This window comes from Halichoerus grypus, chromosome 7 (genome assembly GCF_964656455.1).
Source record: "Halichoerus grypus chromosome 7, mHalGry1.hap1.1, whole genome shotgun sequence".
NCBI lineage: Eukaryota > Metazoa > Chordata > Mammalia > Carnivora > Phocidae > Halichoerus > Halichoerus grypus.
Window position 1 is genome coordinate 153,827,886 of NC_135718.1, and position 24,054 is coordinate 153,851,939.

The window sequence follows — 24,054 nt, forward strand, 5'->3', positions numbered from 1 at the left end:
TGAATCCAGTGATGGTCACTTTTTGTAAAACAGAGCCCTCTTTTTATTTATTTATTTTTTAAAGATTTTATTTATTTATTTGACAGAGAGAGACAGCGAGAGAGGGAACACAAGCAGGGGGGGTGGGAGAGGGAGAAGCAGGCTTCCCACCGAGCAGGGAGCCCGATGGCGGGGCTCGATCCCAGGACCCTGGGATCATGACCTGAGCCCAAGGCAGACGCTTAACCGACTGAGCCCTCCAGGCGCCCCTCAAAACACTTTAGATACATTTATTTATTTATTTATTTATTTATTTAAAGATTTATTTATTTATTTGAGAGAGAGCAAGAGAGAGAGAGCAAGAGAGCAGGCCAGGGGCAGAGGGAGAGGGAGAAGCAGACTCCCGCTGAGCGGGGAGTCCGACACGGGACTCTATCCCATGACCCCAGGATTACAACCTGAACCAAAGGCAGATGCTCAACCAACTGAGCCCCCCAGGCGCCCCTGGATACATTTATTCATTCCCCTCTCTTCACAAGCCCCTCTTTACAGACCTGAGACTGGGGGATTAGGTAGCTCTGCTAGGGTGGCTGAGAGGGGCTTGGACGGGGCCGCTGGCCACTTGGATGACTGGTAAAATGCATAAATGCACATCCCCTCTTTTACATTGGGTGACACGCTTGGGAGGGGGCAATGCAGAGGCCGTTTTGCAAACCGCTGGTCTGAACTACCCATCCTCCCTACCTCCGTTTTCCAGAGAGTAACTGGGGGAGAGGACGCTTCACACAGTCGAGCACAGGAGCTGAACCCCTAACTTGGGAGTCCAAGGGAAGGCAACTGAACTTTCTTCTGAACCTACTGAGCATCTGAGGTTTTCACAGGGCCGGGCTCCTCTTCCCTTCACAACACCCCACGAGGTAATATCTCTATCACAGTTTTACAGTAGAAGACAATTTTGTTTAAAAATTCTAAGTTGTTTGCCAAAAGTGAGATTCAAACCAGTTCCTTGACATGCAAACCCAGGTGGTTTCCACCAGACCACACTGCCCCTTCCCCTAGCAGCCTGAGCACCAGCCCTCCTGCTGCGGTGTTAATTCCTCCTTCCCCATAGGGACAATAAGGACCCCACCATCCCCCTGACCTTGCTCCTCCGGAGACAGGCTTCACAACCCTAGAGCCAGGTCTGCACCCAGAGTCTTCTCTGCTGTGGGGCCCCAAGTCCCCTGACTTCTGTCCTGACCTCCCTCCCACACAGAAGTTGAACCAAACACCAGCAACCACGGAATGATTTCACGGAGACATCTGTGAATTGTTTCCAAGCTGGGCTGGGAATCTGGGGGCCTGTGACTTGTGCATTTTCGATCCCACCACTCAAATGGTGGTCCAAAGTAGAAGCAGCACCTTGGGGGTTGTTAGAAATGCAGCCACTCCAAACCTACTGAATTAGAATCAGCTTTTTAAGAGGATTCCCAGATGATTCGTTTGCACTTTCAATCTGCAGAGCACTAAGTTAGACCTGACTCCCAGGGGAGGCAGGCTCAGCCTGGCCACCCGTGTAACTGACCCTCTGCGCTTGGCTGGGTTGTTAGGGCCAGCTGTGAGGTGGTTGAGGATGTTATTGTAAGGAGAACTTGGATATTAAATTGCAACCAAGGCCCGGGAGATTATTGCAACAAAGGGAATCCTGCTAGTTTTATTGCAACCAGCATCTGCATGATGGACTGAATGATGGGCCCAAGAGATTTGTGGAAGAATTCCGAGGCCTAGCTGCCACCTCCGAACAGGCTACTGCGGATAGGCCTCTCGGTTTTAACTGAACTGGGGTGCACTAAATTGGAAAACAGTTTAGAACATGTTTGTTGCGCTGAAATGGTGAGTATTTATAACACTGGCCTGGACACTTAAAGGAAACCTATTGGGGCCCAGGATTCACTGAAACAGGTTTAAGAATTTGTGACAAGATTGTCTGCTAACAACAATAACAACAAAGAAAAGCACAGAATCTGGACTATCACACTGACAACATTTCAAACTGGAATGCCTTGCAGAGTAAACACCAACTGGAATCTAGCTGCTCTGTTGCAACAAGTTTGGATTTGCTATTGAAACAAATCGACAAGGCTGTGGCTGAGGCCGTGCCTGGCTCTTTTATTGCAACAGGGGTGTCCCTTTGTGCCAGCAGCACTTGTGGACAGGGCCAGAGGGACTCCTATCACAAGGGGGAATTACGCTGAGAGCCCACACTGTTATAAAGGCAAAACTTGTGAAATGCTTTGCCATAAGGACATAATGTATAAGAACAGCCAGCTGATATGCAGGACTGTAGGGAGCGGCCATCCCATGCCTCCCATGGATGTCGCCAGGGCAGGAATAGTACCCCATCTTACCCCTGAGGAAACTGACTCAGGGAAGTTCAAGGGTCCCTGTTCTCAGGAGCAGCATATGGACCTGGGCCTTTTGGCTACATCCCGTGCTTCCTTGCAGGGAGGCTTTGCATATGCTTTTTTTTTTTTAAGATTTTATTTTATTTATTTGACAGAGAGAGACACAGCGAGAGAGGGAACACAAGCAGGGGGAGTGGGAGAGCGAAAAGCAGGCTTCCCGCGGAGCAGGGAGCCCGACGTGGGGCTCGATCCCAGGACCCTGGGATCATGACCTGAGCCGAAGGCAGATGCTTAACAACTGAGCCACCCAGGCGCCCCTTTGCATATGCTTTGAAGTGGATCAGGAAACTCGGGGGAAGAAAAGCATGCATGCGTATTTTACCTATTCAAATCCAGAATATCCAGTTGCAAAATTTTAAGGATCTGGAAGTGCCCTAAGAGATCTAAATATCTTATTTCCAACAGATCATAGGCGTCTGGATTTCAGCAAATCCAAAATCAACAGTTACAGCAAATCAAAAAAGGAATCACAGTAGTTGTTTGGCTTAATGGGAAGAGACCTGAGTTCAAGTGTGGGCTCCACCACTTGTCAACCTAGAGGCTTGGCTCAATCTGTAATCCAGCAAAATCATTCATTCTTTAACGCCCAGCTCCAAGTCACCACCTTTGTGAAGCCTTCCCAGATTCTGCCCCAGGCCCCCCCCCCAGCCCCCCAGAGGTAGTGCCCGCCTCCCCAGTCTTCACGGTTTGCTTTACTGACGGTTTGGGACTTATTGGCATTGTGCGGTGTCTTCCCCGAGAACAGGGCTCATCTCTGCGGGCTTAGCGGGTGGCGGAGCCCAGATCGCTTTGCCAGGGAGCAGCGCCCACAACGTGGCCGCTTTGTGCCTCAACCCCTCGGACGCCTCCCGGCTCCCAAACTCGAGCTTCTCCCCTCTGCCGAGGCCGCTCAGACCCCCGGGTGTCTGCACGTCGGTGACCTGCAAGCACTGGGGGACACAGAGGGGGCGGAGGGCAGGGAGAGCCCGCGCCCACACGGGCACCCGCGGCCGCGTCGGGCCCCGCGTGCGAGCGCCCCCCGGGCCAGGGGAGGGGCGCCAGGCCGCTCCGTCCAGCCGGGCGCAAGCTCCTCCCGGCGGGCGTGCGGGCGGGCGCCCCCCGACAGCCGCACACAAAGCCCGCTCGGCGAGCTCGGCGCTCGGCTCCTCACGCCTGTGCCGCCGCGCGCCGCCGGGCGGCCCCGGGTTGGGCGTCGGGCCGCGGCAGGCCCGGGGCGTCGAGCGCCGCGCGCATCGAACCGGCGCGGGAGGGGGAGGGGAGGGGAGCGGGGGAGGAGGGGGAGGGGGCCGGCGGGGGAGGAGGAAGAGGCCTCGCGCCGAGGAGGGAGCAATTGAATTTCAAACACAAACAAGCGCACGAGCGCGCAGCACCGCGCCGCTGCATCCGCGCCCGCCCCGTCCGAGCGGCGCGGGCGCACAGCCGTGGCCGCGCCGGAGCTGGGGCCGGGGGCCGCCATCGAGGCGGGGGCCGCGCGAGGGCCGGAGCGCAGCGGCGCCGCCACCGCCGCGCGCGCAAACTTGGGCTCACGCTTGCCGGCGCGGCGCGGAGCCCGGGGCGCCCGGAGCCCCGCCATGTCGCGCTCCAACCGGCAGAAGGAGTACAAGTGCGGGGACCTGGTGTTCGCCAAGATGAAGGGCTACCCGCACTGGCCGGCCCGGGTGAGCAGCGCGGCCCGCCGCCCCGGCCCCGGGCTGGGTTGCGTAACACCCGGGAGGACGCGGGCGCCCCGCGCGAAGGGGCGCGGGCGGGGGGCGGCCGAGTCCCCGACTCGCTGCGAGCGCCTCCGCGCCCCCCCCGCCGGTTACATAATGGTGGGGGCGGGGGGCCCGGCGAGCGCGGCGTCAGCGCGGGGCCCCCCGAGCGCGGCGGCGTGGGGCGCGCGGCCTGGGCTGGGGCCGTCGGGAACTCCTCCCGGGCGCCCGGGGACCCCCTTAGAGACCCCTGGTGTCGTCCCTAATCGCTGCCCCCGGTCAGACCCTTCTCGGACCGAAAGGTAGCAGGAGGGTCCCAGCCCAGTGAGGAATATGTGGAGGCGGAGTTCGCTTCTGGAAAACTTTGGTTTGGGGCGGCCGTGAGAGGTCTGAAGTTGGGAGGGTCGAGGAGTGTTTGGGGGCGGCGTGAGATGGGATCTATCTGGCTCGGAAATTATCCGCCAGAACCCTTCGCTTCGCAGCCCCACAAGTATATTCCTCCATATGCTGGCAATTCAGAGGGGGGGCTGAGGGTGGCAGGGCCTCGGGAGGCCGGGAAGTGCCGTCCAGGCTGCCTCATCCTGGAGGTGGGGGGAGCCCCAGCTGCTGCTCCCCCCCAGATAGGATCCTCCCGCCACAACGGCCCAGTCTGCCATGTGGTTGAGTTAGCCCGCCAATATGAGGGACCCCCCCCCGCGGGCTCCAGCACCTGGCCAGGTGGGAGGGTGGGGCCCAGAAGCCCAACCTGGTGTGTTCATCATGTTTCCCCTAAGGACTGGGTCGGCTCGAGTAAGGAGGGAGGGCGGAGGGAGGTTGCTGGGGGAGGTCGGGGGTGTCACGCGGGGGGGGGGGGTGGCCTCTGGCAACTTACTTCGAAGTTGGTCTGGAGAGGCCTTTGGAGTTGGGTGCGGGTCTGACTCTGTCCCCTAGAGGTAGGACTCAGGAGAACCAAACAGGGGAGAGAGCAGAGGGTGGAGGGGGTTCTCCAGGCGAGGGGGCCAAGTGCAGAACTGCTTTTAGGTTGCTTGGGTTGCTCTCCACGTGAGTCTGTTGTCTTTATCTGCCGCAGACCCTGCTCTGGGCCTGGGAAGTTGCCCCAGGGCCCACTGAGGCCCGTTCCTCACTCTGTACCCTCTCCTGAGGAGTGTGATTGATCCCATATCCCTTGAGCTCCTTGTTCCCTGAAAGTTCTAGATGTCCAGCCTCTGAGGGAATGCAGTACAGGAGAAGTGGGGCTCTCCCAGCTCCTGGGGCCTCCTGAGAGCCTGGGCCGGCGTGTGGGGGGCGGTTGGAAGCAGGGTGAGGGAGCAGCCACCAGCCTGGCGTGTGCATGGTGGATGTGGCGTGTGAACACTCGTGTACTTTACCCCGCACCTTTGATCCATCTGGCTTCTTGGCCCGGACGCCAAGGCCCTGTTGGGCAGGGCAAGAACTGAACCCAGGTCTCTACTGCTCCTACCTGCTGGGGGTGGGACAAAGTCCGAAGGCTGGCCCAGGCCCCAGGGAGGGAGTGCAGCTGGAATGTGGGTTGCAGGGAAGCCTCTCCGGATCAGGGAGGAGAGAAGAGGGAGGGGACACAGATGGGCCCACACTGGCCCCGGTGAGGTAGAGCTTCAGGGTGAGGCAGCACTTGGGACTGGGGAAGCCCTTCCGTCTTGTCTTCACCCTGGACGTCCAGGACAGAAGGTGGGGACAGGGAGGCAGTGTCTTTGCAGTGTCTTTCTTTTGAGGCCTGGACCTTTGAGATAGAGTTAGGCTTGGGGAGGGGAGGTCAGATTGGATCGCAAGGAGGCACCACCCTTTGCCTGTGCTCCGGCTTTTATGACATCTGGGGGATGGTACACCCGAGGCTCTAAGCTCCCAGATGGGTCCCCCTTGCGTGCCAAAAGAACAGACAGATCCGAGCGTCCCATGGGGAATGCTGGGATGCTGCCTTAGCCCCTGGGGTGGCAGAGTCTGAAGGCGCCTGGCCCCTCCTGAGAGGGAGGAGGCTTGGGGGTTCTCATGGACGGCCCCACCTAATCTACTAGACAGAACCCTGAGCCATGGTGAAGGCCCCTGCTTCTGGGGAGGATGGCTGACTGGGTGAGTCTGGAACAGCTCAGTGCCTGGAGAGGCCCAGCCAGAGGGGCCACGTGGTCGGCAAGACCTGCCTGGAGTGTAGGGTGACTCCATCTTAACCTTCTCCTTTCCCTCTTCCTCCTGCTTGACTTCTTGGGGGATCTCCAAGCACTTAACAATTAAGCTCCAAGACTCAGGGATTTTTCCCTCCCAGGTTCCTTCCTCGCCTCTCTGCTTCCTGTTTCACAATCCCAGAAAACCTGAGCAGCCAGAGGGCCTCACCCAGCTTTCCTCCCTCTCCCCCCCTCCCCCCACGGCCAGGCACCACCTTCTCTTTTCTGCATCTTGGGCTTGCCACACTTTCCCGGCCCCAACTGTCTACTGCCCCAGATTTTCCGGTTCCTGGGTCAGGTCGGGCCTGGCCCTGGGTGTGGTGGTCAGAACCCTGGCTGGCACTCCGAGTGGCCTTAGCCTTCCCTGCTGCCTTCCTCCGTGTGGGCCGGCGGCCCTGGGCTCGGCTTTGGCCTGAGGCTGCTGTTGAGTCGGTGTTCAGTCCTCTCCCGTGTTCCTCACCTGGGAGCTTCAGTTCCCTCGTCAGACCTTGGGGTGGCCGTGGGCTCAGGGACGATGGCGATTCACGTGCTCAGCTCTGTGTGATGGAGCCAGGCAAATGCAGAGGGCCGGGCAGGCGTGGAGGGGCCCCGGCCTGGGAGAACTGACCTTCTGGCTTTGTGGAGTGGCTGAGAATCAGCAGAGCCCCCTCCCCGGTGGGCCAGTGGCTGGGGGGGGGCGTGCGGTGGGGTCCCTGGCCCTCCTCTGGCCCCACCCTGACCCACTTAGCTTTGACTCACTTGTCTGAGTCACAGCCTGGATATAAAGGCACCGCCTGGGAGACATGTGTCTGTATTGGGGGTACAGGCCTCCCCTGAGACCTCATGTCCTCTATGTGGAGGAAGAACCGCCCTCGCTTCAAAACGCAGAAAGGACGTTTCCTTTGTAGCTTGAAGGAAGGGCTTTTTCCCCTTTTGAGGTGAGGGGCTGGGACTTGCATTAAGTGAACGGAGCACTCCTCTCCCGGCCCCTCCCCCCAGGTACCTCCAGTCAAGGGGAGGCGGGGGCGGGTGACCCTTCTGGGGTAGATGCCCATCTGCCCGGGCCCCTGGCCTCCCTCTTTCCTCCAGACCCACCCTGTATTTGGCGAGAAGTCAGCAGGGCGGGTATATCTGGTGTCTTTCTATTTTTAATTCCCATCCATTCTTTTGTTTCTCCTCCGCCCCTGAGGCTGGGCAGCTGGTGGCCTCCTGGGTCCCCTGTCACACCGTTCAGCTGCCTCTGAGTTTGCTGTCCATGGTTTCCCATGGCCCTGTGGTTGGGAGCAGCCCTGCTGGAGCTGTGCTCCTTGAGAGAACTTCCCGGCCCCTCCTTTCTGACCCTTCACTCACCCCCACCCCCTTCCTGAGCCTCAGTTTCTTCCTTTCAGCCCATGAGCCTGTTAACGCCCTGGCTCAGGTGTGGGCGCCAGGAATGCAGAGCTCAGGGTTCCCTGCTGTGCTCCAGCCCTGCCCCTTGTTTCTGGGGCTGAGATCCACGGAGAAGAAGCCTAGGCCTTTTGCTATTGTACCCAGCCTGTCTCCTGGGACCTTTAAGCCCTGGAGGCTCGCATTTTGCTTTTTGCTTGCCCCCCTCTGAGAGGAGGGTGGGGAGCTAGCTGGTCACAAGACCCAGGTGTCCGGGCCGAGGACTGACTCCTCCTCCGCCTGCACCCCAGGTCTGGCTTCCTGAGAAAGGCCTGGGCCCTCCAGCCCTGGCTGTGGTTTCTAGCACAGCCTGGGACCCAGGTGCCAGACGCCAGGCTCAGGGGGTGGGGTGTGTTTAGTGTCCCCTCCTCCCCAATCCAGAGAGAGGGCCTGGGGGGAGGGGTGGTCACATTCCTGGTTGCTGAGTGGCCCCGGGGGCGGGGTGGGTTGTCATGGCGATGGGGATCCTGTTTGTGGGGGGGAACTGCGTGCCTTTCCACCCCCTGCTCTCACACCCCAACCTCCTGGTCATGGGGAGGGCCCAGTTGGTGTTGGGCCTTCCTGGGGGGAGGGGCCGGACCTCTGTCCCAGAGGCCACAGGGCAAGGGGGGAGGGGCCCAGGAACCTGAAGACTCCATGCCTGGAGCAAGATGCCCCTCAGATTCTTGCCCAGGGCTCCACCCCCTCTCCTGGTGGGTCTCAGCGGGTTTGCAACCACCCAGCCTCTCCGTCTCCCCAGGTCCCCAGGTCAGGCGCTGCGTCCCAGTCTCTGTGTTAACCAGTGCCTTGGCCCGGCTGTCTCTGTCCTCTCTGCGCCTGGGGCCCCAGGCAACATGGCCACCTGGCCTGTGTCCGGCGGGAAGCCGGGCTGCTGGGGCTGCTGCAAGTGTTGCTGGGAGTTGTAGTCCTCCCCGCCCCCCCAGCTCAGCTGGGCCTGGGCTGCCCCGACCTGATCTGGGGAGGCTGCTGGGGCCACTGCCTGTCCGCTTCCCTGACCGCACACCTCTGCACCTTCCCCACCACGGCACCCTCGTCCCCCAGAACATGGGGGTGCGGGGGGTCAAGTCAGGAAACCAGCTCAGACCCTCACCAACTTCCCGTGTCATTTGGGGGCCCTGTTTCCTCATCTGTCAAACGAGAGTGTCTGACTACATCCACAGGCTTTCCGAGTGCTCCCCAGAGGCCGTTGGCGTTGCTTCGGAGAGGGGTGTCTGATAGGCAGCCCCTTGGCCTTCCCCCTCCACCAGAGCAGTCTGCCTTTACCTGTCTCTTAGCTTCCTTCAGCAGATCTTTCTTGTGAGCCTACTGTGTGCTAGGCCCCGAGCAGGGGCGAGGGGGGCTGGTACAGACAGGCCTGCTGTCAGATCTCGGGCAGGCGTAAGCCAGAGTCCACACAGGCAGCGTTCAGATGCTCACGCGGGTGACTGTAACTGGTGCTCTGAAGGAGAGGGGCTGAGCCTTCTGTGGGGGGCCGGCTGGGCTGGGGTGGGAGGGCTCACCGGGACCGAATGAGTGTGGGAGACCAGAGGCCAATGTGGCCGGAGCAGGGAGGGGAAGGGCAGCATATGGCTGAGGAGGAGAGCTAGGACCCGTGGGCTGGACTGCTGGCCAGGTCGTGGCCATTTAATCCTTCCCCACCCCACAACTTAAGTACCATGACACTCTCCATTTTACAGATGGGGTAACTGAGGTCAAGGACAGTTGAGTAAGTTGCCCCAGGTCATCCAAGTATGTTGGTGGCCGTGTGGGGATTCAGACCTTGATGCTCTGGAGCAGGTGATCGGGTGGGCCCTCTAGTGAGCGGAACCTGGAAGGTTTTGAGCAGAGGGAGAAATGCTCAAGGCAGCACTTGGAAGGCCCCCCCTGGCTGCCGTAGGGGTGGTAGCTTGTAGGTGGGCTGTAGTCCAGCGAGCCCGAGGGGAGAGGTGACCCTGGTTGGGCTGGGGTAATGGGCCCGCAGAACAAGTGCCGTCCCGCCTGTCGTGGAGAGGGGCCGACTCCGGGTTTCTGCTGGGCTTAATGTCTGACTTTGAACAAAGTGCTGCTGCTAAAAAGGGTTTAAACACCACCTGGGGGATCTCCCGGGTCCTTCTCAGTCTGGTTTTACACGAATGTGTCTTGGAGGTCGGCCTCGGCCCCAGATTTGTGACCTCAGGACTCCACTTACTCGCTTCCCTCATCTTGCTCCCAGATTGACGAGATGCCTGAGGCCGCCGTGAAATCCACAGCCAACAAGTACCAAGTCTTTTTTTTCGGGACCCATGAGACGTGAGTGAGGGGCTGTAGGTGGGGCAGGCCAGAGGCCGTGCTGGTGCCCCTTCCCCTGGGGCTTCGAAGCTCAGGCAGCGAGGGCTCCAGAGCACAGTCTCCCATCTCTCCCCAGGGCATTCCTGGGCCCCAAAGACCTCTTCCCGTACGAGGAGTCCAAGGAGAAGTTCGGCAAGCCCAACAAGAGGAAAGGCTTCAGTGAGGGGCTGTGGGAGATCGAGAACAACCCCACCGTCAAGGCCTCGGGCTACCAGGTGAGCAGCTGTCCACCCCAGAGACCCCCCTGGGAAGCAGCTGTGGCCACTGTCTCCGGGGCCCACAGGGCAGGGGATGCTTAGCCTTCAGGAATGGGGCTGAGAGACCAGGGTTTTCAGGGCACAAGCTCCTGGGGTGGGGGTGGGGGGCCCTGCAGGAGGGGCTGGGGTCGCGGGGGGTGGTGTGTGGTGTGGGGGGCAAGGACAGGACGGAGGCGGTAAGTGGGGACAGCCCTTTATGGGGCCTAGTGTGAGTGTAGGACTTGGCCTTAACTCTTTCCACAAAGGCTTCCAGGAGGAGGTGCTCGTGAGCCGGGCAGGATGAGGCGGGAGGGTGGGGGGCGGGGGTCGGCGGGGAAAGGGTCCCAGCTCCCTTCGGGAGAAGTTGACCCGAGGTTTTGCCTCCTGCTCCAGCCCTCCCCCCTCCTGCACAGAGCCCTGCCTGCCCGGCCAGTGGGTTTAGCCCGGGGCTAATCCGACAGAGGTGGGTCTCAAATCACTCGTGAGACTGGGCACCTGGGGGGTGGGCGGGCGCGAGGTGGGAGAAGGAAGGAGTGAGTGGCCGCGGGTGGGTCTGGGGAGGGGCCCCGCAGGCCCCGCTGATGCCACTCAGCCTCTGCCGTCTCTGCGCGCAGTCCACCCCGAAGAAGAGCTCAGTGGATGAGCCCGAGCCCGAGCCCGAAGCCACAGAGGGGGATGGCGACAGGAAGGGGAGTGCTGAGGGTAGCAGTGACGAGGAAGGGAAGCTGGTCATCGACGAGCCAGCCAAGGAGAAGAACGAGAAGGGGGCACTGAAGAGGAGAGCGGGGGATGTGCCGGAGGTAACTGAGAGCCGCCTGGGGCCTGGGGCGGCGTGGGGCAGCTGCTACTTCTTCAGGGACATCTTGATGTGGGGGAGACCAGCTCCTAGTCTGGGGTCCCTAGGGACCCTTCAGCTGGCAGAGGGCCGGGGAAGTGGACTGTAGGTGTGCCCGGGAAGGAGCCTCTCTGAAAGCGGGGGGGCGGGCACTGCTAGGTGGCTGGTGCCCTCCCTCTCCAACCTCAGCTGGTCTTGTCTCTGCCAATCCTACTTAGGACTCCCCTAAACGTCCCAAGGAGGCAGAAGACCCCGAAGGGGAGGAGAAGGAAGTAGCCCCCTTGGAGGGTGAGAGGCCCCTCCCCGTGGAGGTGGAGAAGAACAGCACCCCCTCTGAGCCCAGCTCTGGCCGGGGGCCTCCTCAGGAGGAAGAAGAGGAGGAGGAGGAGGAAGAGGCTACCAAGGAAGATGCTGAGGCCCCAGGCATCAGAGATCATGAGAGGTGAGGGAGCCCCCTGCCCTGAGGCAGCTGGGCTGGGGGGCCCAGCCACCTGTGGAGAGGAGGAGGAGGAGGTGGGCCTGCACAGAGGCAGGGTGGGCTCTCCCCGGAGACTGGCACTGGCTGGGGTGTGGCCGGCGCGAGGCCACACCGATAACCCTTCTCCCCTCCAACCCTCCCCCGCAGCCTGTAGCCACCAATGTTTCAAGAGGAGCCCCTGCCCCGTTCCTGCTGCTGTCTGGGTGCTACTGGGGAAACTGGCCATGGCCTGCAAACTGGGAACCCCTCCCCCTCTCCCCCCTGCTGTCCTCTTCCATTTATTCTCCCCACTCCAAGCCCGGCCCCTGGAGATTGACCTGGATGGGGCAGGCCACCTGGCCCTCACCTCCATGTTCCCAACACCCCTGTGATCTGAGTCAGGGCTCTGTCTTCTGCTTCATGGGCTGAGATGAGACCATTGTGTCCCTCCCTGCCTGGAGCTGTTTCTGAGGGTATCTGTTGGGGCCTGGACTGGCTGTTTCCACCTCCTGACACCTCCTCCGGCCCCCCATCCCCCCCCCCATCCCGTCCCCCCAGCATTCTGGACCTCTGGGTTAGCTGGGATCAGAGGTAGGAGTGGAAAGGATGGAGAATAAACAGCAGGGTCGGCTTCTGGGCCTGAGAGGGGCAATCTCCAAATTGGGGAGGGGGGTGGGCAGGAGGATGGCATCTTCTTGCACTCCTGTCCCTTCCTCCCATACCTATTATCCCAGCTGCCTAGATTCAGGGAAAGTGGGACAGCTTGTGGGGGAGGGGCTCCCTTCCATGAATCCTTGATGATTAACAACACCCTTCTTTTGCTGATCCCAGGAGTTCTGGGAGTTGTAGTTGATCATCAAAAGATTGGGGCCTCCTGAGATTGGAAGGGTTGGCTTCACCCAGCTAGGGTGGGAGTGTTGAGGAGTATCTGTCCCCCCTTGATCTCTGCTCTGGGGAGACCCCCAGCTGCCCTTTCCCCTCTCCCCACGTGCTCAAGGCCAGCCTACAGCATATATGTCACCCAGACATTAAGGAAAAGACACATTTTTTAGGAAATGTTTTTAATAAAAGAAAACTACAAAAAAAAAATTTTAAAGACCCTATCCCTTTGTGTGCCCCCCTCCTCCTCACTCCTTCCCCACTGTGGCCCCCATTTCTGAGGTGCACTGGGAGGCTCCCCTTCTATTTGGGGTTTGATGACTTTTCTTTTTGTAGCTGGGGCTTTGGTGTTCCTTCTCGTGTCATTTCCCATTCACATCCCCCACCTGGTCTCCTCAGTGTCGTCAGCAGACCCGAAACCCACTGAGAGGACAGGGAAAGAAGTGCCCTCGCCCAGCCTCTCGCGCGGTCTCTCTGCCTCTCTCCAGTCTCCTGTGTCCCCCTCGCCCCTCTCCTTTGGGCTCTGATGAAAAATTGCTGACTGTAGCTTTGGTTGTTTAGCTATGAAAACAGTAGACAATTTCAGTTCTAGGAAAATAAAACCCGTTGATTACTAGATTGGGTCTTGACTGCTTCTTGGCGGGGGCGGGGGTCGGTGGTGAACTGGAGGGGTGGGATGGGGAACCGAGCGCAGTGGTCCCCTCTCGGATGGAGGTGGGTGGTGCCAGCCTCTCTGCTCCGGCAAAGTCGGCACGAACTGCACCCCTCAGTCCGCTCCTGCCAGCCGCGGGGGACCACAGCTCACCCCACGGTCACCCGGGAGGCCTCGGAGCGGGGGCTTGCTCGAGAAGGGGGGAGCGACGCTGCTGCCACGGGTCAGAGCTAGGGGTGCCCGCCACCGGTAAGTGGTGGGGAAGGGCCGGGAGGCTGGCAGCGTCGGGTCCTCCCACGACCCCGAGTTGCGTGGAGGGGCCGGAGCAGGTCACCTCCCGTGCCTCCCCTCCCAGAGCTGACATTTTGTGACAAGCTCATCGACTTGCCTTGGAAGGGCCCACGTTTCACCCCTTCCTGCAGAAGCCCTAGGGCAGTTTCTTAATCTGCCCTGGCCTCCTACTGCAGACTGGGGCGCGCGGGGAAAGGACCGGCCGCAGCCCAGCCTGGAAACGGAGGCCCTCTGCGACGAATATGAAGCTGCAATCCCCTAGAAAATGGAGCCCTCCTCTCTGGAAACTACAATTCCCAGCGGCCCCCACAGCGCGCGTGAGGGAACGTGCCGTGCGCTGAAGCTTAGCCCTCCCTGCCTTCAACTCCCAACGTGCCTCTCGGTGTTCTTACGCTTCCTGATTTCCTACCCGACCAAATTTCCTGTTTCCAGCTCGCTTCGTAGCGGCGGACTACAACTTCCAGCTTGCAGAGCGAGGTTGGTTTGAGCGTCCGCTCTGCATTTGGACTACATTTCCCAGAAAGCCGAGGGCCCGGGGGGAGGGAGGACGGCGCGCTCAGGGCGCAGGTGCGGGCGGCGCGGCTACGCGGCGGGAAGCGGAGGTGAGCGTGCGGTACCCAGGTGGTGGTGACCTCGCTGGGCTCGCCCGGGACCCGGGGCCGGGAAGGGCCTTCGTTTGCCCCGGCCGTGGCTCAGTCGGCTGCTTGGAGCGGGTGGGTGTTGAAGACTGCTGGAGCCCGCCGCGCAAGCCCCCCGAGGACAGCCCCCTCCAGGGTGTGCAGGAGAGGAGGGCAGGGTCCAGGGGGCTGGCTTCTGGGGTCTCCTCCCGGAGCTGCAAACCGAGAGTGGCTGAGGCCAGGACCTCTCGCAGCGATCCGGCGGGTTTCCTCGTCTGCGGAACCGACCCTGTGGTCCTTGCACCTGTCAGCTTCCTTCCCAGGGCGGCGGCGGCGGTGAGGTTCCCCGCATTCGGTCTGTCACGGAGCTGTGCTCCCAAGCGTGTGTTGGATCTGCATGCGAACATTGAGGCCGAGGTTAACTGAGGAGAGCGTTAGGCGTTGTCTTTTTCATATTGAGAAGTATATGACCGACGGTTCAGATAAACCAGTTCCGATTTGTTTTTTTCCCCCCAATGCGCATAGGTGGAAAAGATGGAAAGGAACCGCGCCCCCAAACAGTTCCCTCGCCCCAAACAAGTCCTGGGGCTCTTTCCTTGGCATAAATATTTAAGTCTGTGCCGGAATATATATATTTTTAATTTGCCTAAACGACATAATACCATTCACGTTATTCTGTACTTTGCTTTGTTAAAACATTGAAAGTAAAACTGTGAGGTCTTAAGGATGATGAAACAAGCTCACACGTTCAGTTGCCCTGGGTCACAGAGTAAGGTGGTGAGCATGGAGGGGCACCCAGTTCTCTGACCCTGGCAGCTCTTTGTGCCATGAGAGTGCACTTGATTTTTAATCTTCTTTTTCAAAAGATTTTATTTTCAAAAAATAAATATTTTATTTGACTCAGAGAGAGAGTGCACAAGCAGGGGGAATGGCAGGGAGAGGGAGAAGCAAATTTCCTGCTGAGCAGGGAGCCCGATGCTCCATCCTGGGACCCTGGGACCATGACCTGAGCGGAAGGCAGACGCTTCACCCACTGAGCTACCCAGGCGCCCCAAGAGTGCACTTCATTTGTATTTTGAAGTTAGACTCAGTTCTTAGCTATAAGATTAACGATCCCTGCTCCATCCTTTCCCCCTCCCCCCTTTTAAAAAAGATTTATGTGTTTATTAATAGAGCGAGAATGGGCACCGAGGGAGAAAGAGAGAAAATCCCTCCCCGCTGAGTGTGGAGTCAAATGCAGGGCTCAGTCTTATAGCCCTGAGACCATGACCTGAACCGAAATCAAGAGTCAGACGCTTAACTGACTGCCACCCAGGTGCCCCCTCCATCCTTTTCCTTTAGTGCATGATGCAAGAAAGCCGCGTGGTGCCTGGCAGGTAGCAAGTGCTCGATAAGTTGAAGCGCATACTATTTTTGCCTCAGTTCTCTCATCATCAGCCCACTGACTTAGTCCATCATCCAAAATTGGGAGGCTTCCAGTACATACTTAGTTGGGAAATCCAGGACTCCGTAATCCTAGTCTGGCTCTGGGGCCTTTTCCTCTAGAAAAGAAGCTGTCTTAGGGAGGAGAAGTGTTTATTTCCCGAATGAGTTTAGGAATTGGAAGTGGTGTAGGGACATTTTAATCCCATTTTTTTTTCTATGTTTCGCCTTATAACTGCCTGTCCCTTGGCCTTGTGCCACGGGTTTGTTCCCCTTACCTGTGTTTCCTATGCTGCTGTTTGGGCGAGTATCTAATAACTGTTACTGAGTATCTACTGTGTGCCAAGCCCTGCTTGGATCTGCTGGACTCAGGGGTGAACTAGATGGCATGGTCCCTGGCCTTGGGGAACTTTTTGCACTTTGAAGTCAGATACATGTGGGTTTGAATGTCAGTTCTCACATAGTAGCTTTATGACCATGGGCAAGTCACTGAACCTCAGTAAGTCCTTCCTCATCTTAAAGTGGAGATAACATCTTGCAGGGATTCAATGAGATGAATTTAGCAATGGCCTGAGTATAAAAAAATATTCCTTCTTTGCCCACTTGTTTCTGTCTATTCTGTTTTTGTTTTTTAATCTTTTTTCTTTTTTAACAATAGGCTCCACACCCAATGCGGGGCTTGAACTCAGGACCCTGAGATTAAGAGTCACATGTTCTCCCGACTGAGCCGGCCTGGAGCCCCTCTATCCATCTACTTCAGAGCTGACTAGGAAGGGTTCTGGATCTTCCCTGGCCAGGGGATTTCTCCTGGCCTCCAGCCATGCGTCTCTCTGCCCTGCTGGCCTTGGCTTCCAAGGTCACTCTGCCCCGAGACTACCGCTATGGGATGAGCCGCCCAGGCTCTCTTGCAGACAGGAGGAAGAACCCTCCAGGGACCAGGCGGCGCCGGGTGGCTGTGGAACCCATCTCTGACGAAGAGTGGCATCTGTTCTGTGGGGACACGGTGAGAGCCTCGGGTGGGACGGAGTGGCGGGCGGGCTCCCAGGCAAGGATCCCCCCCTCCCTGACCCACGTCTTCCTGCAGGTGGAGATCCTCGAAGGCAAGGATGCTGGGAAGCAAGGCAAAGTGGTTCAAGTCATCCGGCAGCGCAACTGGGTGGTCCTGGAGGGACTGAATACAGTGAGTGGAGAGAGATGGGGCTTCTCAGGAAGCTGTCCGTCACTCTGCACGGAGAGCAGCCCGGGGAGGGAGGAGACGAGCCGCAGGGGCAGTGACGCAGCTGACGGCTCTGCTGTCCCCTGGGGCTGAATGCGACCACCTCTCTTTTGGACAGCACTACCGCTATGTTGGCAGGACCGGGGAGTACCGGGGAACCATGATCCCTAGCGAAGCGCCCTTGCTCCACAACCAGGTCAAACTTGTGGACCCCGTGGACAGGCAAGCACACGGGGCCCCGGGCAGAGGGTTTCCCATCCTGCGCATCTGCACAGGTGTTGAGCACATTTATACAAAAGGAACGGTGGGTTGCAGGCTCTGGAAGTTGAGAGGGGCCATCCATCTGATGGACATGAGCCCCTCTAGGTCACCCCAGTACAGACGGAACAGCGACAAGATGGTGACTTTAATGTTTTCAGCCACTGACTTCTTTGGACAGAACGTAGCAGGAAGACCTGGTTCCCATGCTGGGTTTCTCTCTTCCATCCGCTAGGAAACCCACTGAGGTGGAATGGAGATTCACGGAGGCAGGAGAGCGGGTACGTGTCTCCTCAAGATCAGGAAGAATTATCCCCAAACCTGATTTTCCCAGAGCTGATGGCATCGTCCCTGAAACATGGACCGGTGAGGCAGGCTGAGGGGCAGGAAGGTGGGCTGGGGATGGTAGGAGTGGGAGTGAGGGGTGTTAGGAAGCCCTCCCGCCCGTCTTCTTTCCTCTGGTTCAACAGATGGTCCCAAAGACACCTCGGTGGAAGATGCTCTAGAAAGAACCTATGTGCCCTGTTTAAAGACACTGGAGGAAGAGGTGATGGAGGCCATGGGGATCCAGGAGACTCGGAGACACAAGAAGGTCTACTGGTATTGAACCTGGGGGAGCAGCCTCTCCCCTCCTTGTCTTCACCTTGAAGGCCAGGGCTACCTCTTCTCCAGACCCCAATAAAGAGCCACGAGTCTTGCCCTGCGTGCAGCTGTTGTCTTCCGGTAGACGGGCACGCCTGACCCCGGCGCACCGTTTCTGGGATTGCAGGAAGGGGCACCTGCCCTCACGTACTGACGGAGCCTGGATGGCAGTCCGCCAGCCTCCCCCGGGGCAGGGCCTGCAGGTGCTGGGAGGGAGACCCGTGAGTAATGGGGTGTTACCCGCTGGGGGGGTGGTAGGGGTGGGGGTGTGAGGCCCAGCTGCGGCACCTGTGCAGCGTCTTAGCAGGGGAGGCTGCGCATCCGTCCTTCTCTACACTGGTAATGGCAGGGAAATGGAGATTTCACTGATTTAATAAATTAAAAATAAATTTTACATCGTATCACATTAACACATGGAGGGAGAAATGAGGGTTCCAGGGATAGGGACTGGTGGTTCTCTGGGTGAGTGCGGTGCCCGGGTGGTCTCAGATGGGGTTTGTCAGCTGTGTTCAGTCTCCAGAAGAGAGAAGGCTTCACCCAGGGGCCTCTTTGTAGCCACCAGAACCAGGTTTCTGGGAGAGAGCTCAGGACTAAAGATGGGCAGGAGTTCAGCATGGAAGCCTAGGAGAAAGGCAGGGCTACTCAAAAAGAAACATACTCTCAGCCACTCCCTGCCCGGTCTGTGGGGACAGCCCTGTTCCCCATGGGGGAGGCCTCAGGGTGTCTAAGGAGACCCAGTTCTCCACCAGGAATGGGGTGCCCACTGTAGGTTCTCGATGCCCGGGGTTCTGGCTTAAAATGCAGCCCAGGGATGGGAGTCCGATTCAGTAGGAATCTGCACTGACCTGGCTCGCGCCCCACAGCTGACTGGCTGGAGAATCACCGCAGGGAAGAACCCAGGCTGCCTGGCAGCTGTGGGGCTGGGGGCCTGGAGGAGGAGCCTCAGAACTCCAGCCCCACCCACCCAGGGTCCCGCGGGTAGGCCACCCTCACCCTGCTCCTGAAGGTGCAGCAGCCGGTCCAGCAGAATCAGCGTCTCCACTAGGGGGGCGAGAAGCAGGGCCAGGCTGAAGAAGGCCACCACTCGGTTCTCCTGGGCCTGGTGGGCCCGAAGGGCAGCCAGGTTCAGTGGCAGCTGGGGGTCCAGCCCCACCCGCTGGAGCCCCCGCTGCACGTATCTGCGGGGTCAGCCACAGACAGCACTCAGGTTGGTTTCAGGCGCCCGCACCGCCCACTCAGAACCATCCATTGCTAATTCCATTGCAACTTTGCTTCACGTGCTACCCTAGGATGCATTTTCAACATTTTTCTGGCTGTGAGCTGTCTGTCCAATCGCAAATTAACCGCAAAATTTATTTTCAGCCAGATCTGTCCAATTATTTTGCTGTATTTTCAGCATTTAAAAAAACTTGGTAGTGCCCAGATAGAATGACATCTCCCTTCTAAAGAAATTTTGAGAAGCTGCCCCGAGACTTCAACATCAACCCCCTGGGCACATTTAGAACTTCGCTAGGATAAGCCAACAAGTGAGGCTGAGGGGGAAATCAGGCGGTGAAGCCCCCTCTCCACCCCCCGCCTCCCCCAGCCTCACTCTTCAATCTTGAGCTCGTGGACCCTGGGGATCCCCTGCACGCCGGGCCGCCGAAGCTCGGGCCGGGCCCCCCGGATGACAGTCTCCAGCGCCGCGCGGTAGCAGTGGGTACGGAGGCCAGGGCCCGCTTTCTGCAGCCGCTTGGCGTACTCCTCCAGGGCATGGCAGGCTCCCTCCCGAAGCCGGTAGGGCAGCTCGCAGCCTGGCAGCCCGGCCACCCACTGACTCAGCGGGTAGCCGCCAGGGTCACTGAGCTTCATGTAGCAGCAGCCCACCGAGGCCAGCGCCACCACCTCGGGGCAGGAGAAGTGCCTCAGCAGGGCGACGCTCAGGTCCCCGCACGCATGGAGCCCAGTCAGCAGCAAGCGGGCCCCGCTCTGGGGCAGGGTCTCCAGCGGAAGCAGCAGCTCCTGGCATAGGGCCGTGGGCTCCACCCACCTAACCACGTGGTGTGGCGAGTGGCGAGGGCCCGCGTGGACCGCCTGTGGAGGCAGGACGGAACAAAGGCAAGTGGGAAGTCTGTCTGCTGTCCCCGTGCCACCTCAGGTCACAGGACAGGACGTGTCCTCTGCCTTCCTTCCCAAGGAAGGGGAGAAGCTGGGGACCAGGACAGCTGGGCCTTGAATCAGGAGATGGGCTGAGCCCTGGGGCCCCTCATGGGGAGTGCCTTTAGGATGTGAGGAGGCTCTGGTGAAAGGGGGCCCTCGGGCAAGGGGCAGCAGGATTAGAGACGACACCATCTCAATCCCAGAAACTAAAGAGTGGGTCCAGCCTCGGTGCCCCATCCCAGCCAACTGGACCCCGCCCGCAGGGAAAACCGGCCTACCTGTGGGTGCCTCTTCTCCTCTTTCTCCAGAGCCTGCAGGAGCTCCTGGTCCCAGCGCTGGGCTCTCTCCACCAGTCTCTGATCCCCTTCAATGCTCTTCACCATCAGCCCCAGCCCCAGGGACATGAATCGGGAGAGATGGCCCTGGAGTCACGAGAGGGAGGACAGAGACAGCCCTGTTCAGTGCCCCCTCTGCTGTCAGCCTCCCACCATCAGGAAGTGGCCCAGGCCCCCAGATGGCTTATCTGCCAACTTCCACCACTCCTCAGCACCTGCTTCCCGGGGCCTGTGGCCTCGTAACCTGCCTCCCGCTTTCTATCCCCGCAATTCAAAAAAAGGAACCCCAAACCCCAGAATGTCAGGGGTCTGACTCACCTGGCCTGAACCTATATCCACAACCTGGGTGCAGCCTGTGAGGTCACTCAGCTTCTTCACCAACTACAAGAGAAGGGACAAAGCTCTCCTGGCTACTGGCTGTTGGCTCCCAGAGCAAACACCCACAGTGAGGGTGGAGGAGCTGCAGGTGGCGGGAGGAGGATGGCAAGGGGGGACCACGGGGGAGACAGGACGTATGGAAACCAAGAGGGAGGGTGCTGACCCCAGGCTCAGGCTCCTCTCCTCGCCCCTCTCAGCACGAACAAGGAGAGGAGCCCCCACCGTGAAGCCCAGAGCAGATGGTGGAGGTGGAAAACGGGAAGAAGAAAGTGATTCGGACACAGCTACCAACCAACCCGTCAAAAGGACGAACACACACACAAAAAGCCGCAGCATCGAGATACGATTATCGTATGCCTGGCGAGGCTGGTCCTGCAGGTGACAGAAGGTGCTCACGTCCTGGTAACCCACAGCGCCTGCTCCCAGACACCACCCGAACGCCAGCCATCTCACCTCTCCCAGCCTCCGGATCTCGTGCTGCTTCTTGGGCCTGACGTGTTTCCGGAACGGAGCTGTCAGGCGGGAGCTCTGGCTGGGGTTCTCCAGGAACTCGGAGGGGGTTTGAAACCCAGGTGTCCGGGTAAACGCCAGGGCACAGGCTGTGGACTTCAGGGCCAGCAGAGAGAGTGGCCACACCGACCTGTACCTGGGACAGGCCAGCCCGGGGCCCCAGTGAATAGCTCCACTGCATCCTGACCGCACCAGTTTGCAACCCAGGAAGCCCGGGGGAGACTGTGAGCCTGAGTCCCCCAGCCCGGGGCCCCTTGCCCGTACCTGACCACCTCCCCTTCCCCGGGCATCCCCAGCAGCTGTGTGGACAGCTGGGGCGGGTCCAGTCCGTCCAGCGCTTCCTGCCATGAGCCAGGGAGTGTGCCCCACAGGTCGTCTGTGAAGAATTCCTGCAGGAGCAGGGGAGAAGCAGTCTGGCCACTGCCCTCCCCACTCCTCCCTGCCCATCCCAGCCACCGCTCTCTGAAGCTGGGCTCCAGCCCCCGCCCTCGGGGCCCAGGCGGCATCCTGGACACGCCTCTCCTTGCAGCACTTCCCCTGCCCGCTGCTCTGTGTGTTCTCTCCACGCAATGGCGCCTTCGCCTGGGCGTGCCCAAAAGCGTAGTAACTGGCCTGTCGTATCAGCACGTTGCCATTTAACACTCTACCATTATGTGCACCGGACACTTTACGTGCCAGACACTGTATGTGACAGAATGCGTTTTTATTCATGCGTTTGTTCATCACCCACTCTGGAGCTCTGGCCATGCGCCAAGCTCTAGTCTAGGTGCAGAGGATACAACGAACCAGATAGACAAGATTCTTGTTCTCACAAAGTTTACATAAAAAAGATAATTTCAGGTGACATCAAATGCCACATAGACACTAAAACCCTGACGAAACAGTAACACGGTGGAGTTTGAGAGAGTGCTACTTCGAGGGCGCAACAGGGAAGACTTGTCTGAGGGGCCGGCTCTTGAGCTGAGACGTGAACGACAAACACACAACAGCAGATGAGAAAGGCCAGGCGGTACTTGCCGGAGGGGGGCAGCTGTGGCAATGCGGGGGTCAGAGTACAAACTGCCAGTTATGACATAAATAGACCACAGAGACGTACAGCACAGTGACTACAGCTAATAATACTGTATTGCGTATTTGAAAGTTGCCAAGCATAGATCTTAAAAGTTTTCATCCAAAAAAGGGGAGAGGGGCACCTGGTGGCTCAGTCGGTTAAGTGTCTGCCTTCGGCTCAGGTCATGATCCCCGGGTCCTGGGATCAAACCCCGCATCAGGCTCCCTGCTCAGCGGGGAGCCTGCTTCTCCCTTTCACTCTCCCTCTGTGCTCCCTTCCCACCAATAAATAAATAAAGTCTTAAAAAATTTCAGGTAATAGCAAACACTTATAAAATACTTTAACATGCCAGGCGCTGTCCAAAACATTTTCCACGTATTAATGCATTTAATCTTCAAACAACCCTATGAGATAAGTACTAGCTTACCTCCCATTTTACAGATAAGGAGATTGACACACAGCAATTCAGTAACTTGTCCAAGTCAAAAAGCTAGTAAGTAGCAAAGCTGGGATCTGAAACCAACTCCACTCTAGTTCTTGCTCCTAACCACTCTGTTCTACTGCCTTCCCGTGGAGGAAGACATTCCAGGCACACTAGTAAGTGCAAAGGCCCAGGTGCCCGCCATGTTTGTAGAACAGAAATCAGGTCAGTATAGGTTTGGAGAGGGAATGTGGGAGAACCAAAGTGATGGCCTTCACGAGGCGGCAGGGGACGGATCGTGCAGCGCTTTCTAGGTAACGGTAAAGACTTAAGATTTCATCAAAGCACCCAGGAAGCAAGGCAGTGTCTTGATCAGATTTACCTTTTTTTTTTTAAGATTTTATTTGTAAGAGACAGAGAGTGAGCACAAGCAGAGGGAGCGGCAGGCAGAGGGAGAAGTAGGCTCCCCACTGAGCGAGGAACCCGATGTGGGACTCAATCCCAGGACCCTGGGATCACGACCTCAGCCGCTTAACCAACTGAGCCACCAAGGCGTCCCTTACCTTTTTTTTTTTAAGTAAACTCTACACCCAACGTGAGGCTCAAACTTACTACTCTACCACCGACCCAGCCAGGCGCCCCTCATCAGATTTACGTTTTAAAGAGATCAATCAGGCTGCTTTATGAAGAAATGGTTATGGAGAAGTAGACACACAGATCAGTTAGGAAGTGGTCCAGGAGCGAGAGGATGGTGGCTTCGCCCTGGGGGGTAGCAATGGAGATGGAAACAAACGGGTGAATTTGGTATCTATTCTGCAGGTAGAGCTGAGGGAAGGGCTGGAGTGTACATCAATGAAGGAGGGAGCTGAATCAAGGATGCTTCTGGGTGTGGGGGCTGAACGAGTCATCATACATATCTTATTCCCCACCGTGAGCCTCCAGACAGGGGTCACTACTACAGCTGAGAAACCCGGGCTAGGAGGAGTTTCTTTAAACGCCCAAGGCTGACCCCGTAAGGGAGGCAGTCAGTCTGACTCCAAAGCTCTAACAGCCCATTACACTGTTGAACCGGGGATTTGGCCCAAGCTTGGGTGAATTCTGGAACACCTCGCGTGTTCCTCGGAGAGCTCAACGTAGCCGCGGCACGGCTCAATCGTCCACGCATTTTACTTTGGACGTGGGCAGGTGAGAGAAACCACCCGGAGCTCAGGAATATTACAACGTATGGCAACCGACAAGCAAAGGGGCGGGGGGATGGCCCCTTTCCTGCACAGACGCATCGAGGAGCGGGCAGAAGCCACCTCTCCGGATTCTGCGCCTGCCGCGCGCACCCAGCCCACCGCACCCCCGTGGCCTCACGATGATGTAGGCGTCCAGGATGGAGCGGTAGCGCGCCAGCACACGGGTGAGGTTCACAGCCAGCTGCTTCCTCTGCTCCAGAGAGAGGCCGCGCGCGGAGACGCCCGGCATCCTGGGCGGCAGCGGCGGCGGCGGCAACGAGAGCGCGCTGCGCCGGGAGGGAGCCCCCTGGGCTCCCGCACCCCGACGCCCCTTCCCCGGCCGGCTGGGGCGGAAGACGGGACGCCCCCCCTGACGTCACAGGTCGCGACGCGGCGCGGCGTGGGCGCACACGTGGGGCGGGGCGCCGCGCAGTACGTCACAGAGGCGTGCCCCGGCGCCGAGGCCCGCCCCTCCCCGCGCAGTTCCCTCCTCCCC

The 24,054-nt window shown here is 58.8% G+C and overlaps 3 protein-coding genes across 13 annotated transcripts; 2 read left to right on the plus strand and 1 right to left on the minus strand.

Annotated features, from left to right (window-relative positions):
* The first annotated feature begins 3,732 nt into the window (after positions 1-3,732).
* HDGF (heparin binding growth factor) lies at positions 3,733-13,022 on the plus strand. Of its 4 annotated transcripts, none has more exons than XM_036118305.2 (6): positions 3,733-4,081; positions 9,884-9,960; positions 10,076-10,214; positions 10,850-11,035; positions 11,289-11,512; positions 12,806-13,022. In XM_036118305.2, the coding sequence occupies exons 1-6, from the start codon at positions 3,995-3,997 to the stop codon at positions 12,831-12,833; spliced, it is 741 nt and encodes a 246-aa protein (XP_035974198.1). In that variant the 5' UTR covers positions 3,733-3,994; the 3' UTR covers positions 12,834-13,022. The 4 variants fall into 4 exon arrangements, with proteins under 4 accessions (XP_035974198.1, XP_035974199.1, XP_077934652.1 ...); XM_036118306.2 differs by lacking the exon at positions 3,733-4,081 and adding an exon at positions 4,280-4,416; XM_078078526.1 differs by lacking the exon at positions 3,733-4,081 and adding an exon at positions 5,778-5,800.
* Positions 13,023-13,803: 781 nt separating this feature from the next.
* Positions 13,804-17,559, plus strand: MRPL24 (mitochondrial ribosomal protein L24). Of its 4 annotated transcripts, none has more exons than XM_078078528.1 (6): positions 13,804-13,826; positions 16,047-16,391; positions 16,473-16,568; positions 16,723-16,826; positions 17,098-17,228; positions 17,333-17,559. In XM_078078528.1, exons 2-6 carry the CDS (start codon positions 16,209-16,211, stop codon positions 17,467-17,469), a joined length of 651 nt encoding a protein of 216 aa, XP_077934654.1. In that variant the 5' UTR covers positions 13,804-13,826; positions 16,047-16,208; the 3' UTR covers positions 17,470-17,559. The 4 variants fall into 4 exon arrangements, with proteins under 4 accessions (XP_077934654.1, XP_035974202.2, XP_035974200.2 ...); XM_036118309.2 differs by lacking the exon at positions 13,804-13,826 and adding an exon at positions 13,839-13,951; XM_036118307.2 differs by lacking the exon at positions 13,804-13,826 and adding an exon at positions 13,911-14,062.
* Positions 17,560-17,858: 299 nt separating this feature from the next.
* Positions 17,859-24,032, minus strand: METTL25B (methyltransferase like 25B). Of its 5 annotated transcripts, XM_036118283.2 has the most exons (9): positions 23,698-23,982; positions 22,994-23,100; positions 21,131-21,255; positions 20,810-21,002; positions 20,297-20,359; positions 19,922-20,065; positions 19,096-19,577; positions 18,498-18,682; positions 17,859-18,125 (listed from the first exon to the last, which is right to left on the minus strand). In XM_036118283.2, the coding sequence occupies exons 3-9, from the start codon at positions 21,154-21,156 to the stop codon at positions 18,004-18,006; spliced, it is 1,215 nt and encodes a 404-aa protein (XP_035974176.1). In that variant the 5' UTR covers positions 21,157-21,255; positions 22,994-23,100; positions 23,698-23,982; the 3' UTR covers positions 17,859-18,003. The 5 variants fall into 5 exon arrangements, with proteins under 5 accessions (XP_035974176.1, XP_035974173.1, XP_035974178.1 ...); XM_036118280.2 differs by lacking the exon at positions 22,994-23,100 and having other exon boundaries at positions 23,698-23,997; XM_036118285.2 differs by lacking the exons at positions 19,096-19,577; positions 22,994-23,100 and having other exon boundaries at positions 23,698-24,032.
* Positions 24,033-24,054: the final 22 nt, after the last annotated feature.

Bases quoted from the DNA above. Each gene is read 5' to 3' on its own strand.
- HDGF (XM_036118305.2), top strand. From the start codon at position 3,995: ATGTCGCGCTCCAACCGGCAGAAGGAGTACAAGTGCGGGGACCTGGTG. The intron at 9,961-10,075 runs GTGAGTGAGGGG...ATCTCTCCCCAG, and splicing joins TTTTTCGGGACCCATGAGAC to GGCATTCCTGGGCCCCAAAG. The intron at 11,036-11,288 runs GTAACTGAGAGC...AATCCTACTTAG, and splicing joins GAGCGGGGGATGTGCCGGAG to GACTCCCCTAAACGTCCCAA.
- MRPL24 (XM_078078528.1), top strand. From the start codon at position 16,209: ATGCGTCTCTCTGCCCTGCTGGCCTTGGCTTCCAAGGTCACTCTGCCC. The intron at 16,392-16,472 runs GTGAGAGCCTCG...GTCTTCCTGCAG, and splicing joins ATCTGTTCTGTGGGGACACG to GTGGAGATCCTCGAAGGCAA. The intron at 16,827-17,097 runs GCAAGCACACGG...TCCATCCGCTAG, and splicing joins CTTGTGGACCCCGTGGACAG to GAAACCCACTGAGGTGGAAT.
- METTL25B (XM_036118280.2), bottom strand. From the start codon at position 23,808: ATGCCGGGCGTCTCCGCGCGCGGCCTCTCTCTGGAGCAGAGGAAGCAG. The intron at 21,256-23,697 runs GTGAGGCCACGG...CTGCTCCTGCAG, and splicing joins TCCTGGACGCCTACATCATC to GAATTCTTCACAGACGACCT. The intron at 20,066-20,296 runs GTGAGTCAGACC...TCGTGACTCCAG, and splicing joins TGGATATAGGTTCAGGCCAG to GGCCATCTCTCCCGATTCAT.